Consider the following 13,670-nt stretch of genomic DNA (forward strand, 5'->3'; position numbering starts at 1 on the left):
TGTCACTTGGAACTTGGGCTCACAGGAAATTTTAAGTGTATGGAAGCTGTAAGGTCTCAGTTTGCATCTGTCTGTATGTTTATGTATTCTATATATACAAGAAGTTGGGTATAATCTTCTATGTCAACAAAATTAATTTGTAAGAAAGCTCTACTTAATTGATTTAAAGAAATTAAGTGCTCATATAAATTGAATTCTCAGGAATATAATAGAAACTAGGGACCCCTGGCAGGCGCAGTTGGTGGAGCCTGTGACTTTTGATCTTAGGGTCGTGGGTTCGAGTCCTACACTGGGCACAGAGTTTACTTAAAAAAAAAATTATGAAAGAAAATCTTTTAAAAAAAGAAAACCCAAATGTTTTTCAAGTTCATGTGATTTAGTATTAACTTTTAGTAAATAAAAACTAGTTTGTTTGTTGATTAAGATAGGCATGTCCTCAGAAGTTATCAGTATGAAATATAATACTTTTATTCTATCTTGGTTTACTAAAGGTCATGCTATCTCTTACAAAAATCTGTCAGCAAGAAACATAGCTTGGGATGATGGCTGACTTTGTCTAGTGTCTCATGAAGCAGTTTAAACACAGTTGTTAACTTGTTACTTGTTAAGAACAAGAAAATTAAATAGGTATAAGTAGTATAAAAGGTTTTTAGGTCAACTTTTTAGCAATAAACTATGTTTTATGGTATGTGTCCTTAAAAATGGTTTTCCCAAATCTTTCAGGTAAGCTGAAGCTTTAAACTTTTGCTAAATGATGAATTAAATTAAATTCACTGAATATCCAGACCATTTCTAAATAAGATAAAACACCGAACATAGTTTTATATACTTTTAACTGCTGAACACAGATTTAGACACTATTACTTCCTTTTACAGAAGAACTAAAAGGCATTTGGGTCATGAGTAAGCATATGTCTCTAGAAATTATTAAATGCATTTTTAAGTTTGCCATTTTAAACAATGCTGGTGTGACACAGTTCACTACTGCTTATTTCTTAGTCAAGGGTTCTAAGGGTTAATTCTAATTAATATATGTAACTGGGCGCCTGGGTGGCTCAGTTGGTTAAGCGACTGCCTTCGGCTCAGGTCATGATCCTGGAGTCCCTGGATCGAGTCCCGCATCGGGCTCCCTGCTCGGCAGGGAGTCTGCTTCTCCCTCTGACCCTCCCCCTTCTCATGTGCTCTCTCTCATTTTCTCTCTCTCAAATAAATAAATAAAATCTTTAAAAAAATATATATATATATAACTAAAATTACTAGAAATAATATAAGAGAAACAACTCTGTATGCAAGGAAAGATGTGTTTTCAGTAAGAAGAGGTATGAGGTATGAAGAAGCATTTTTGTTAAGGGAAAATAAGGGAAAGTAAATTTGTCCCAAGTAAAACTGGTTATTTCCAGATGGGAAAGAGGAAAATAAAGACAGATTAAATGGAAAGCTAGAAAGACAGAGAAAATCTTACCTTGTGTGGTTAAGTTGGCTAGAACTGAATGAATTTATTTTAATGGTTGTAAAATGAAGCTTTAAAATCAGGAGTGTACTTTTACGAAACCAAAATTGAATGTTCTTTCACCTGAAAGGACAGTTTTCTGGGACTACTGGCCTGCTCCTGGTAAGACTGTGAAAGGCTTTTTCTCACCTTCTAAGTAACCAGTCTTCAAAAAGCAGATTATGTTTTATCAAAATAATTTTCCATGTTTTATCAGGTCTTTGATCAGTTTTGCTCACAACTATGTAACATTCTGTATTTGCCCTTAAATCCTTTGTCACTTTGGTTGAACAGGTAAGTAATGCTTCGTTATGATCTGTGATCCTATTTAGTCAAGTGTCCAAATCTTGTGATATTTTTGACAAATTTCCAACATCATATTCTAAATGAAGTCTTTTATGGCCTTAAACTCAGTTTGAGATTTTTTAAGAGGGCCCCTAGAACATCTCAAAAAATATGTGCTCTCTCTTTACAAAAAGAGATGAGTTTATCTGATATGTTAAATTACCTGGTAGGCATGTCAAATAAGTGATGATAAGCCTTCTTAGGTTATACTATATAGGTAAATGTTACTAACATAAGTATTATAAAAATTGTATGAAATTCCTAAAATTCTGATACGCCCTGGTATAATGTTATCAGTCATAATTCTAGCTATTACCTTAAAATATTGCATACCACAGAAATAACCAGACTTGTCAATTCTGCTACAATGAACTCTCATCAGATCTTTAACAATGGGCATCTTAAGTCTTTTGTCACTTACAGTTACTGTATCACTCTAATGCTTTGTAAAGTGTTCCTGCAAAAGCACTTCCCTTCAAGGAGATTCAAGAAAAGGACTTTTGACAAGTGGACTTAAAGACCATAAAACTGGGCTGGGTAAGATTTTCCAGAACTAAAGGGAAAACTAGGTTTAAGGGGAACAACTATTAATTATATGGAACTGAATAAACAGAGGAGGATTATAATGTTTATGAGTTTTTGTTTGAAACACTGCCTGTTGTTTTATGTTTCATTTTTCCAGATTTAAGGAAACCTTTTACTCTTTTCTCCTAAGCTACCAACAATTTGGTAAGATATACCTTTGTGAACAAATATGAAACAATTACTTTTTCTCTCTACCTTATCCTTCCACAATTTGGCAACAGAATATTCTTATTTTCAAGGCAATATAGTTATGTGCACCTCTTCTCCTTGTGTCTCCAGGACACAACCACAAACACTGGTTACATTACCAAGGCTTTGACTGGAATGTCCTATTTGAGAAGGATGTGTGTAAATTCAGATATAGCCAGACAGCTTTATGGAACTAAGGGTAACCACTCAGAAAGATCATCAAAGACATTGAAACTGCAACAGGAAAACCTATCAGTTTGCCGCTGCCTGCCCTCACTCTGTCTGAAGGTGCTTCAAGCCCGACATCTAGAAATCTTGTCAACTGGCTTGCCTTCAGAATGCAGAAACTGGGATTATAATCTGTTCCAATCATTAACCACTATTTTTTATTTCCACAGAAATGGCTTTTATTAAATACCTGATTTCTTGCACCACAGGCCTAACTTTGGGAGCCCGCCTGCATCACTGCCTCCTGAAATGAGACACAACTGTCTAACTGAACCCATTTTTTATCGGCACTAAGAGCCTGGTTCAGTGAGATGGAGCAATCCAGCAGCTTCACTTCTGGACTGTGAAACTTCCTAGGGAAGTTTCAAAGATAGAACTGAGAGGGAGTAAAATACATGACCCCAAAATATGCCACTTTGGCATGTGGACTATTTTGAGCTAAAGACAATCTAGACCTAGCAGATTCAGGAAAAACTTTTACCTTTCTCTTAACTATCTAAATGAATTTAGATAGGGGGTCTGGCCCAGAAAGAGAGCTGTTAACAGAGATAAGTTTTTACGAATGACTTCTGTATGCAAGGGCAAACATCTAATGACCAAACATCTGCTCTTCTTACCGTCCTGTGAATCACCCTCCTCCCCTTTAAAGCCCCAGTCCCCTATCCTATTCCTTAGTTGAGGATGGCACATAAGCCTCAATTGCCTGACCTGTCCTTGGGTGTCATATTCTTATGGGGCTCCTGTACATACATAATTAAATTTGTTTTTCTCCTATTAATCTGTCTCATGTGAATTTAATTAATAGGCCAAAAGAATCTTGAAAGGTAGAAGAAAAATTTTTCCTCCCCAATACTAGTAATGAGGCATTGGAGGGGCAAAGGAACACTCTTCCTTTCTGCCAGATGAAACCCGACCTGTGGAAGCATTCCAGGTCAACTAGGGGAGGCAAGCCTTTCTCTATCACAGAAGCCGCCACAAAGCCTCATCAGTTTTAGAAACATAGTCTTTCCTAGCTTACACGCACTGAGGGGCTTCAGGGTTCCAGGCATCGGGCCAAGTGTTGTTCAGTCAACTGTCACAACCACCCTAATAGAAGGGGAGCCAACACTACCCAATTTTACAGATGAATGAGGCTGCAAGTAACCTGGCAGGGCCAGGACGATGCCACCATGCCATGTATCTGTGCTGCCCCACAGCACAAAATCTGGGGCCCCACAAATAACAAAGGAAGTGTGGTGGTTGGCCTCCAAGGCTGGCCCCATGATGCCACCCCTCAAGGATGTGCATGCTGAAAAGTGAATCCCTATGTCGGCCCTTGATTCTTGCCTGGGCCTGCTTTCACCAGCAGAATGCGCAGGATATGACAGCATGTGACTTCAGGGCAGTCTCCCTTCCTGAGCTGCCAGAGAGAAGTGCAGGCTGCTCTGCTGGGGAGGCCACATGGGGGAGCACTGAGGTGTAAGACATATACCCAGCCACCCCAGCTGTCACCACACAAGCCCCAGGGATCCCAGGAGAGGCACTACCCAGCTCAAGCCTATGCAATCATGAGATAGCTGCTCGTTTTGACCACTCCGTTTAGTGTGTACTGGTGCAACAACAGATAACACAATAGGGAGATGTTTCCTCTGGGGCAAGGAGCTATCCATACCCTTCTTGGCAGGTATTACAGCTCTATGTGTCCCAAGTAGGTACTTTATGTAGCTGATAGGTTTAAGGCTAGCCATGGACAGGCAAATGGGTAACTGCCTTCTTCCTGCTGGCTAAATAGGTGTTTTCTGGCCACACAGTGAAAACTGCTAGTGTTTCTGAGACATGGAAATGTTTTTGGTTTGCAACAGAGGAATACCATAATGAGGTTAAACACCAGGATTTGAAATAAGATGTACGTGAAAAACAAAAATTCCAGTTAGAACAACTAGGCCCTTGAAAGAAGTGCAGAGAATTGCTAGGCCTGTGGAGGGGAGCAGGTGTGGGGCAAGGAGAGGCAGGGCTGAGGGAAGGGCATGTGGCTGGAGGGTATGTGTGGGCTCGCACGCACACATCTGGACCAGAGGCATGGGTCAAGGCCTTTGGGCCCTAATTGATGTCATCAGGAAAGACAGGCCAATGCCACCCTCAGAGTAGTGTTCCCCTACTCCCAAATTGGGACATAATGATCCCCTAAGACCTCCTAAGAGCTCATGTACCCTGGTGGCCAGCACCAGGCTTCTCCTCAGCCAGGCCAGTCAGGGAAGATCAGAGAAGGCCTGGGAAGAAACATCCTCACCTGGCCATCTCCGGTTCAATGCTGTGTCTGTAGGAGGGGCCAAGTTCATGTTTAATGATCCTTCACAGAGCAAGAGAAGATGGAGGGACATCCTTATAACACTAGTATCACTGTGAATGAGGGAAAAACTTTCCCCAGCTTCCCAGTAGCAGCCCCAGAATCACCTCCTCATAGCTTCTCCTGTACCATCATGAAGAATAAGATTCCTTTCTGATGCTTAAAAACCAGTCCACTCCAAAGCAGGTGATGACTAAACACAGTTACTTGGTGGCTAAAATCCCACAGCTCAGTGTTTGAGAAATGACTTCTCCAGCATCTCTTCCTTTTAAAAAATAACTTAGCATGTACACAGGTAAAACACATTACTATTTGTCACCATCATAGTGCCCACCAACATAGTGCACACCGACGTGTGCACTCTTCCCCACACGTCCCTCCTAGGCTCCTCTAGTCCTGAGGACCAGGGCCCAGTGGGCTGCTGTGACAGTGGACAGCAGAAGCACCTTTCCTGAAAGGCTCCTCAAGCCTGCTGAGCAAGGAGGGCTCTGAACTCTCATTCCACTCACCAGGTTTCCCCTCCATGCCACCCAGAATCGCCAGCCGCGCCGACATCAAACCGAGCCCCAGGTAGCTGTGGAAAGAAAATCCTGCGTGAGGGGCTGGCCTGCCACAGGAAGCGCTGGGTAACATCTTCAATCCTGCCTCCAGTACGTTCACCTGGCCTGAATCCAAAACAAATGGGAAAGGGAGGAAACCTGTGGCGAGGCAGTAGACTTTCTGCTTCTAGAAGCCTCTCTATGGAGGTTAGGGCATTCAGTTCAACAAATGAAAGCCTATTACCTAACAGGAGCTTGCCTAGGAGCTGTGGATGCCAGTGAACGACACAGATGTGCCCTGATCTTTATGGAGTATATATGCTTTACACCAAGAATCGACTGAAGGTGCCATGTGGTAAATAGATGGCCAAGAAAATTCCTGCACAATCCATGGGCTCTTCCCCACCTTTTAGAAACCTCCTCCAAAGCAGAACAAAATAAGCACAAAAAAAGGGAATGTGATTTTACTGTAGGTGAACTGAAAAATGAAGTGGGGAGAAGGCAGGAGGAGGAAGGAACAGCAAGGGAGGAGGAAGTGTTGGAGGGAGAGCCCCCAGCAGGGGGGTTTCCGGGTGCTCTGGTCACTGCACAGGGCTGGCTGAGCCACACTCCTGGATGGGCAGCCTCTCCACCCCCACTCCCAAAACAAACCTGTAAGAATAGAGCTTGTAGGTCCGATTAAACATCTGGAGTGACGTCAGGTAGCCAGGCGGGGAGGTCTGGAGGGTATCCTGTGGAAGAACATGAGGAATGCTATCCTTCCTGCTGGTCTTTCTTTTGAAAAGACCAGGGTACTCACAGATGTATTCAATTAAATTAGTTTTTCATTAAGTCACATGTTTCAAAAGAGTTTGAACAAGCAATGAAAAATAAAATGTCCAAAATGAAAAAATGTTTTTCCTCCTTATAACTAACATTTACCATTCTGACAAATATGGCCCAACCAAGACAATTATGAGTAAATTTAAGTGCTTTTCCATTGTAAATTAAAAATAAAAACAACAAAACAGTGGTGGGTGAGGAAGGCACTGTGGCTAAAGCAGCAGACAGTCTAGATTGGAAGCATTTTCATCTCCTTTATAACGTCCCATCACACAGGGCTTGAGGCTCTCTCCCCATCTGGAGTCAGACTAAGTAATGGCCCCGTCTCTGGCTTGTCCTGGGGGAAAAGGGAACATCTCACATCCTATGGCCCTGAGGGTTCCAGGTAGTTTCTAATTTATCATCCCACTGAAGATCATATTTCCATTTTCTCCCCCAGGCAGAATAAAATCAAGCGAAGAAGAATTAACTGTGAATGAATCTGGCTGTGAGGATAGGAACTAACTGCACAGGCCCAGAGACACCAGGTCAACAGGCCTTCCCCCAGGGGCTGCAACTCCTGGGGGCAGGTGGCCTTTGGAGGGTGGGGGCCACAATGGGGTGGCAAAGGCCGGTTACCTCAAGTCTTGGAAGGAAGGTGATCTGAGTGGATCCTCCGCCCAAATCCAGCATGCCCACACTGCTCCTTCCTGGGGTTTTCAAACTGCCTGGGGCACAGTGAGTACAAACCAACACATACTGTCGCATTAGTAAATAGATGAGAACAGCCGAAAAAGTAAAGGAAGTTTAGGAGTCAAGCCCCTCAGTGGAAAGAAAAACAGAGAAACAGCTGTGGGTATTTAACAATCTCCATGGAAGGATGCACATGTTCAAGGGGCATGAATGCAGCTCTGCCAGCTGTGGCTTTAACAATATAAGACAACACCGACCTTCAGCAGAGAAGCCGGGCCTGCCCTATCCACTGCTCACCCCCGGAGACAATGACTTCTATCCTGTCCCTTCATGCCCAGAGGCACGCCTTCCCCCAGCACCGGGCTCCTAATGTGTCCCTTAACATGGCTCTCCATCCCCAAGGGGCAAATTCTGCCACAAAGCCTCTTTTTCATATATGTGTTTCACACACACTGGTTTTGCCATAATTACAATAAAGGGACAAAAATCAACCTGTACTGAGAATAATCTAAGAAAAATGACTCCTTGCCATCTTGTTCTAAGAACAGATGTTTCTGTTCTCTGTTCTATCTACAGCAGAGGAATTCAATTCTAAGGCGAAGAGCATTCCCACCACATTTAATAACTGAAAGCACGACTGGTTTTATTCATCACTTCCCTTAGAAATGAGAGGACAGGGCCCCTGGCTAATGTGGCTGCAGTCGAGAAGGGGCAGGAGCTATGCTGGAGAAAACCAGGCCTACAGAGAAGCTCCTTTCCCTAGCATTTTCATCTGCAAGCTTGATGCCCACTCTGATGAGCCCTCACCCAACCCAATGATCTACTTTGAACCAGCACCACTGGAGAAACCCAAGGGGTCATTTTAAAGAGTAGAAATGAGACCTCTGCCATCAAGAATGGCATCTGTGGACTGTCAGCTTCAGGGAGAGGGAAGAATGTACCTGTTAGAAAGTTGACAGTGATCCACGCTGAAACGCCTACAAGAGAGGGTCACAGACGGCACGTGAATCACCTGAGATGCTGTAAACAACACACGCACTCAAATGACCACTTTGAGATTCCAGGAGCAGAAGTGAGCGCCCCTCACTTCTCAGCCTCCAGATCAGCTACAGGAAGAGGCATCAGTCATCAAGTCACCCAGCAGCTTCTGGCAGACTGTTCCAGAAGATGCCATACTAAAACACTATAATACTCTGCCAAATGTCACATCTCTCCCTCCTATTCTATATCATGAACTTCCTCTTTTTGGAAAGAGAACCAAATGTTGCTCTCCCCTCCCCTGGTCATATTTTAAAATCAGGGGCTGGTGAAGAACCTGACGGTCTCTCTCTCTCAGCATTAACAATGCAACAGCAAACTTCTAAATATGGTAGCAATTGGGGATTCTCTCTAAATGTTCTTAAAGCTGAAAAGATGATTTGTTTTCAGAAACTTCATCTGTGCCAGGTTTAGAGCTAGTCGAGATGTGAATCTGTCTCTAATACTGGCCCCCCAAAGATCCTCTGAGACAGTTACACTGTGAACGGAATGAGACCATCACTTTAGTTCTTGCCTGCCCACGTGTGACTGAGGAGAACGCTCCCACTTGGAATGCCAATAGCAGCCCTGAACACAGCCTTGTCTCCCAGGACAGCCTTGTCGCACAGCAAGCTTCTGGAGACCCTACCTTCATCTGTTCCGTTCATGATGGAAACACAGTCATCTCCTACAAGGAAGGGCGATGCCTTAAACACTTCTTTCACCTAAATGTAAAGGGAGACAAGTCTTTATCCTTTACAATCTAAACTCAAAGTTCCCAATTACACTGTGCTTTCAGCAGATCATGACAAAACAGCAGAGGGTGTCAGCTGGTGCTGTGAAGAAACAAAGCTCATGTTTTGTTTTAAATTTCTCGAATCCTCTGCAAGTGATATCCTTATCTACTGCCTGGGCTGGCGAAGGCAGATGCTACCCTTAAGAGTCCTGTCTTAAAGCCACTCTGGGCTGGAAGAGCTCAGGGGTCCCCCTGAGTCTGCTGGGCCCCCAAACACTGCCCTGCTTTAGACTGGAGATGAGACACTGGAAGCCCCTCAAGGCAGAGCTCAGCCTGGGACCCAGGAGTTAGCTCCACAGCCGGGAGGCAAAGACAGTGAGCAGCAGCATTTGGGGGCACTTCCCTCCCCATTTTTTAGCAAGTACTGACACACAGAAACGTCAGTCCATCTGCACATTCCAACTGCACTGGTGGCCCACAATCAGACTCGAGCATGTAAAGGTAACTTTTACAAGGGACCCTGACCAATGTGCAACAATTCATCACTTAGTGGCCGCACAGTTTAGAAACAGTACAGAGGATGAAGGGGACCATAGTGGTGAAAGCAGTTTCCCTAATGTGCCTGACAATAACCATCCAGGCACCTGTAAGAAATAGGGTTCCAAAGTCTTTCTGCAGGGCTGCCACTAGGCCTGGGGGGGCAATCCCGGCCATGTGAGAGCCAGACCCTGGCAAGGGAAGGCTAAAGGACTCTTTGGCAGTTACATCTGTGGATCAGATCAAGAGAAGAACTGGCAGTTTCCGTGAGAACACGCAGGCTGGAGATGAAGTGTCAGGAACTCAGGCTTCCACAACCCTCTACAAGGATCTAGTCTCTGCATGGAAGGAAGCCCTTCAAAAGGCTTTCAACGTATTCTTTTTTTTCCTTTTAATTCCCTCGTCTTCAATTTTATGAAGCAGTTTGCTAAGAATTGGTATTATTATTTTTCTTTTTTAAAAAGATTTTATTCATTTATTTGACAGAGAGAGAGACAGTGACAGAGGGAACACAAGTGGGGGGGTGGGAGAGGGGGAAGCAGGCTTCCCCGCCGAGCAGGGAGCCCGATGTGGGGCTTGATCCCAGGACCCTGGGATCATGACCTGAGCCGAAGGCAGACGCCTAACGACTGAGCCACCCAGGTGCCCCAGGCTTCAACGTATTCCTAAAACAGAGTTGGCATTATTACACAATACAGGTTCGTTCTAGAAAACAGGAACAGCTAAAGGTGATGCTGTTAACATTTTGATGTGTTTTCCTCTTCAGGAAGTTTCTACTTAGCCCATTCGACTGCTCAGACACTGGCTGAATATTTTGTGTTTTCAGTTATCATAAGCTATCCACCCCCCAGGGGGAAATGGGTAAGATCACCTTTTGCAGTAACTTTTGAGCTTTTTCTCCTGGTAACAGACGTAAACCAGCTGTGGCCTTGAGCACCAAGGGGGTGGCCTTCCAGAAGTCAAAAGGAACGTCTTGTTTAGCAACATCCAGTAATTCCTGAATTCCTGAAGTGCTCTGTGAACGTGGTAAAAGCAGGGTCTGTCAAAGCTCAGCATACAGGGTCACAGATGCTCCCCCAACCCTTTTGGTTTTATTGACTTATAAACACATTTTCTTCTAACTTTCCAAATCGGCAGAAAACGACTTAAGTGGTGCTAGTGAATGTGAGGGACCAGGGACCAGGCGAGTACAGAGCAACACCCCTAGCAGTGGAACATGGTGGGGAGAAGATACACAAGGGGGGTCCTGCAGATCTACACTCTGGCAACCAAAACCCTGCTCAGCCCCGTCACCAACCCTCACTGGGTGACCTCAGATGAGCTGTGATTCCCCTGGACATCATGAATGAATTCTGGGATTCCTCACGGTGCTGAAAACCCCGGAGGAATCATTTATGCCTGCCAGAATGCTTGAAATCCAAAAGTTGGCTAAGGCCCTGTGTCAGGGCAGAGCTGGGATAACAATTTTAGTAAAGCACTGCTGGGTACTACCAACAGCTACAATGCTGTGGGAACTATTTGGCAATGTCTGCCCAGTGAGAAAACGTACCTTCCTTTTACTCAGAAATCTCATTTTAAGAATTCATCTGAGATGGATGCCCTTGCATCTGTGGGTAATGAAGTTCAGTGAGGTGACAAACTGTAGCCTTTCTTAGACATTATTTGAACGTCCTTCAGGAGGGGACTGGTTCCATAAATTCAAAGTGCCTGTACACACTGTAGTATCATTGCCAGAAAAATCAAGGAAGCTCTTCACATCCTGATAGTAAATAATCTCTGTTATATTGTTGAGTGACGAAAGTGAAGTACGTAACGACATGAATGCCATTCTATTGTGCACGTGAAATAAAAAGGGGAGGGGAAGAATATAGATGAATTTGCTCATAGGTATGTCAACTAGCCCTTGAAAGACACATAAGAAACCAGGGACACCAGCCCTCCTAGGGGAGACTGGAGCAGGAGGGGAGTTCTCAGCATCTGCCCTGAGAAGCTGGGAAATATGTCCCACTTGAATGTGTACTGCCTACTAAAACAAGTACGGTTTTAAAAATCTTATGAGTTTATTTTAAAGCTATCTAATTTACTCATGTGTAACCTTATAGTTACTCTAATATCATTGATTTTGATTTTTGTTTTCAATTTTTTTTTAACCAAGCCACAGGAAAGCAGGGTTATGACTTCACTGTGTGAGATCAAGATGCACCTGTGGGCAAGAATGAAAAAATCTTTTTAAGATTTTATTTATTTAAGAGAGAGACAGAGAGAGCACAAGCAGAGGCAGAGGGAGAAGCAGACTCTGCACTGAGCAGGGAGCCTGATGTGGGGCTCAATCCCAGGACCCCAAGATCATGACCTGAGCTGAAGTCAGACGCTTAACTGACTGAGCCACCCAGGGGCCCCTATCTATTAGCTTTTATTTTTTTTAAAGATTTTATTTATTTATTTGACAGAGAGATACACAGCGAGAGGGGAACACAAGCAGGGGGAGTGGGAGAGGGAGAAGCAGGCTTCCCACGGAGCAGGAAGCCCAATGCAGGGCTCGATCCCAGGACTCTGAGATCATCACCTGAGCCAAAGGCAGACGCTTAATGACTGAGCCACCCAGGCACCCCTGTATTAGCTTTTAAAACATGCTTGAATCAAAAGGAACTTGTAGCTATGTTACTACCTTGTCCATTTCATCAGCATCTTAGTGGAAATACAGGTGTCCTGTATTAGTGCAGCTGTAAGCTTTAAGGAGTTGAAAAGTATAAAAGCTACAAATTTACAAAAATCATTATTTGACAGTTTAAGTAAATCACTTTCACACTTATTTGGTTTTGTGGATTTTGCATAATACATTTTTAACTTCAGTTTTTTTAGTCAACTTTTGTCATCTTCAGTCAGAGGAACTGAAACAAAAACAAACTCTCAAATACTGCTTTTTATCAGTTTGTAGCCTGTGTGCTTTTGATTCGCACCAAGACTTCTGGGTGGCACGCCTGGTGGTTGGGGGAAGGGCCTGGGAAGCTGGGGTGTAGGGAAAGGTGGGGCCTGGGGGTAGCGGTCCTCCTTTGGCCCCATGTGCTGTACCAGTTTCCCCCATCTGGCCACCCTAAAGAGCATGAAATGTCCCAGGGCAGCACCATGAGAGATGCTTTCCTCTGTGAATAAGGCCTATGCACTCAAGAGAAAGGGAGCTGGCTTTAACAAACTGCACGCTGGAAGACAAATTTGAAGAATAGACGTGAGAGGAAAGCATTACCTTTTCAACATCATCAGCATAAGCAGAAAGACCTGGCTTCAGTGCTTTGAACGTCTCATGGGTCAAAGTGGGAGTTTCTAAAGGGAAATCATGTTTAAAAAACAAGAACAACTGTGAACATATACATGAATACATGAATATATACAATTATGGCTAGCCACACTTTTTAAAGGCAGATGTCTGAAATCAGACCAATCTCAGAGTGACTAGAACGCTGCTTCTTTAGCCCAGATAAACAGGATGAGTGTTCTACCTAATGCTTTGGCCAGAACTTTTTTAAAAAACCCAACTTTACTGAGGTATGATTTACATACAAAACTATATCCATCTAAACTGCTAAATTTTAACATGGTTAATTCTCGTTACATTAACAGAGGAGCAGGGCAGATGATTCTAAACTGCAAATATAGAAGTTATTTCTCTATCCTGGGATGGATGTAGTATAGGTTCTAAAGGTTTTTTTCCCCTTCTTTTAAAAAAAACGGAGTGTCTTAAATTATGAAGGCCCTGGATTCATGTGCATACAGCAAGGGAGTGTTCAGAGGCACATGGTGGCTGAGGGATGCTGGCCCGAATTTGGACATGAAGACCCAAGAGGAAAAATCAGGGACAGAGCTTTTTTTTTTTTTTAAAGATTTTATTTATTTATTTGACAGAGACACAGAGAGGGAACACAAGCAGGAGGAGTGGTAGAGGGAGACACAGGCTTGCCTCGGAGCAGGGAGCCCGACGCAAGGCTTGATCCCAGGACCCTGGGGTCATGACCTGAGCTGAAGGTAGACGCTTAATGACTGAGCCACCCAGGCGCCCCCACGGACAGAACTTTTTGAAAGGATGTCTCTTTGGAGATAAAACACTGGAATATGGCTATTAAAGGATTACATGCTGACAAGTTGTCTTAAAACTTAAAAGTTGTCCTAACATCCAAATCGGCAAAGAAG

General features: G+C 43.8%; 1 protein-coding gene across 4 annotated transcripts; it reads right to left on the minus strand.

Moving 5' to 3' along the window:
• Positions 1-1,264: 1,264 nt before the first annotated feature.
• LOC102743620 (ectonucleoside triphosphate diphosphohydrolase 6) lies at positions 1,265-13,649 on the minus strand. Of its 4 annotated transcripts, none has more exons than XM_081810284.1 (8): positions 12,730-12,813; positions 11,035-11,314; positions 10,357-10,500; positions 8,862-8,937; positions 8,137-8,215; positions 7,142-7,226; positions 6,353-6,432; positions 1,265-5,736 (listed from the first exon to the last, which is right to left on the minus strand). In XM_081810284.1, the coding sequence occupies exons 2-8, from the start codon at positions 11,056-11,058 to the stop codon at positions 5,553-5,555; spliced, it is 672 nt and encodes a 223-aa protein (XP_081666410.1). In that variant the 5' UTR covers positions 11,059-11,314; positions 12,730-12,813; the 3' UTR covers positions 1,265-5,552. The 4 variants fall into 4 exon arrangements, with proteins under 4 accessions (XP_081666410.1, XP_081666409.1, XP_081666407.1 ...); XM_081810283.1 differs by having other exon boundaries at positions 11,035-11,688; XM_081810281.1 differs by lacking the exon at positions 11,035-11,314 and having other exon boundaries at positions 12,730-13,649.
• Positions 13,650-13,670: the final 21 nt, after the last annotated feature.

This window comes from Leptonychotes weddellii, unplaced genomic scaffold, assembly GCF_054177405.1.
Source record: "Leptonychotes weddellii isolate Sample4059 unplaced genomic scaffold, ASM5417740v2 HiC_scaffold_2147, whole genome shotgun sequence".
NCBI lineage: Eukaryota > Metazoa > Chordata > Mammalia > Carnivora > Phocidae > Leptonychotes > Leptonychotes weddellii.

What these genes read in the sequence shown, in the direction of transcription:
- LOC102743620 (XM_081810281.1), bottom strand. Translation starts at nt 12,864, where the DNA reads ATGTATTCATGTATATGTTCACAGTTGTTCTTGTTTTTTAAACATGAT. An exon ending in CATGAACGGAACAGATGAAG is followed by an intron (nt 8,216 to 8,861) that starts GTAGGGTCTCCA and finishes TGTTGTTTACAG; the next exon opens with CATCTCAGGTGATTCACGTG. An exon ending in CACTGTCAACTTTCTAACAG is followed by an intron (nt 7,227 to 8,136) that starts GTACATTCTTCC and finishes TGCCCCAGGCAG; the next exon opens with TTTGAAAACCCCAGGAAGGA.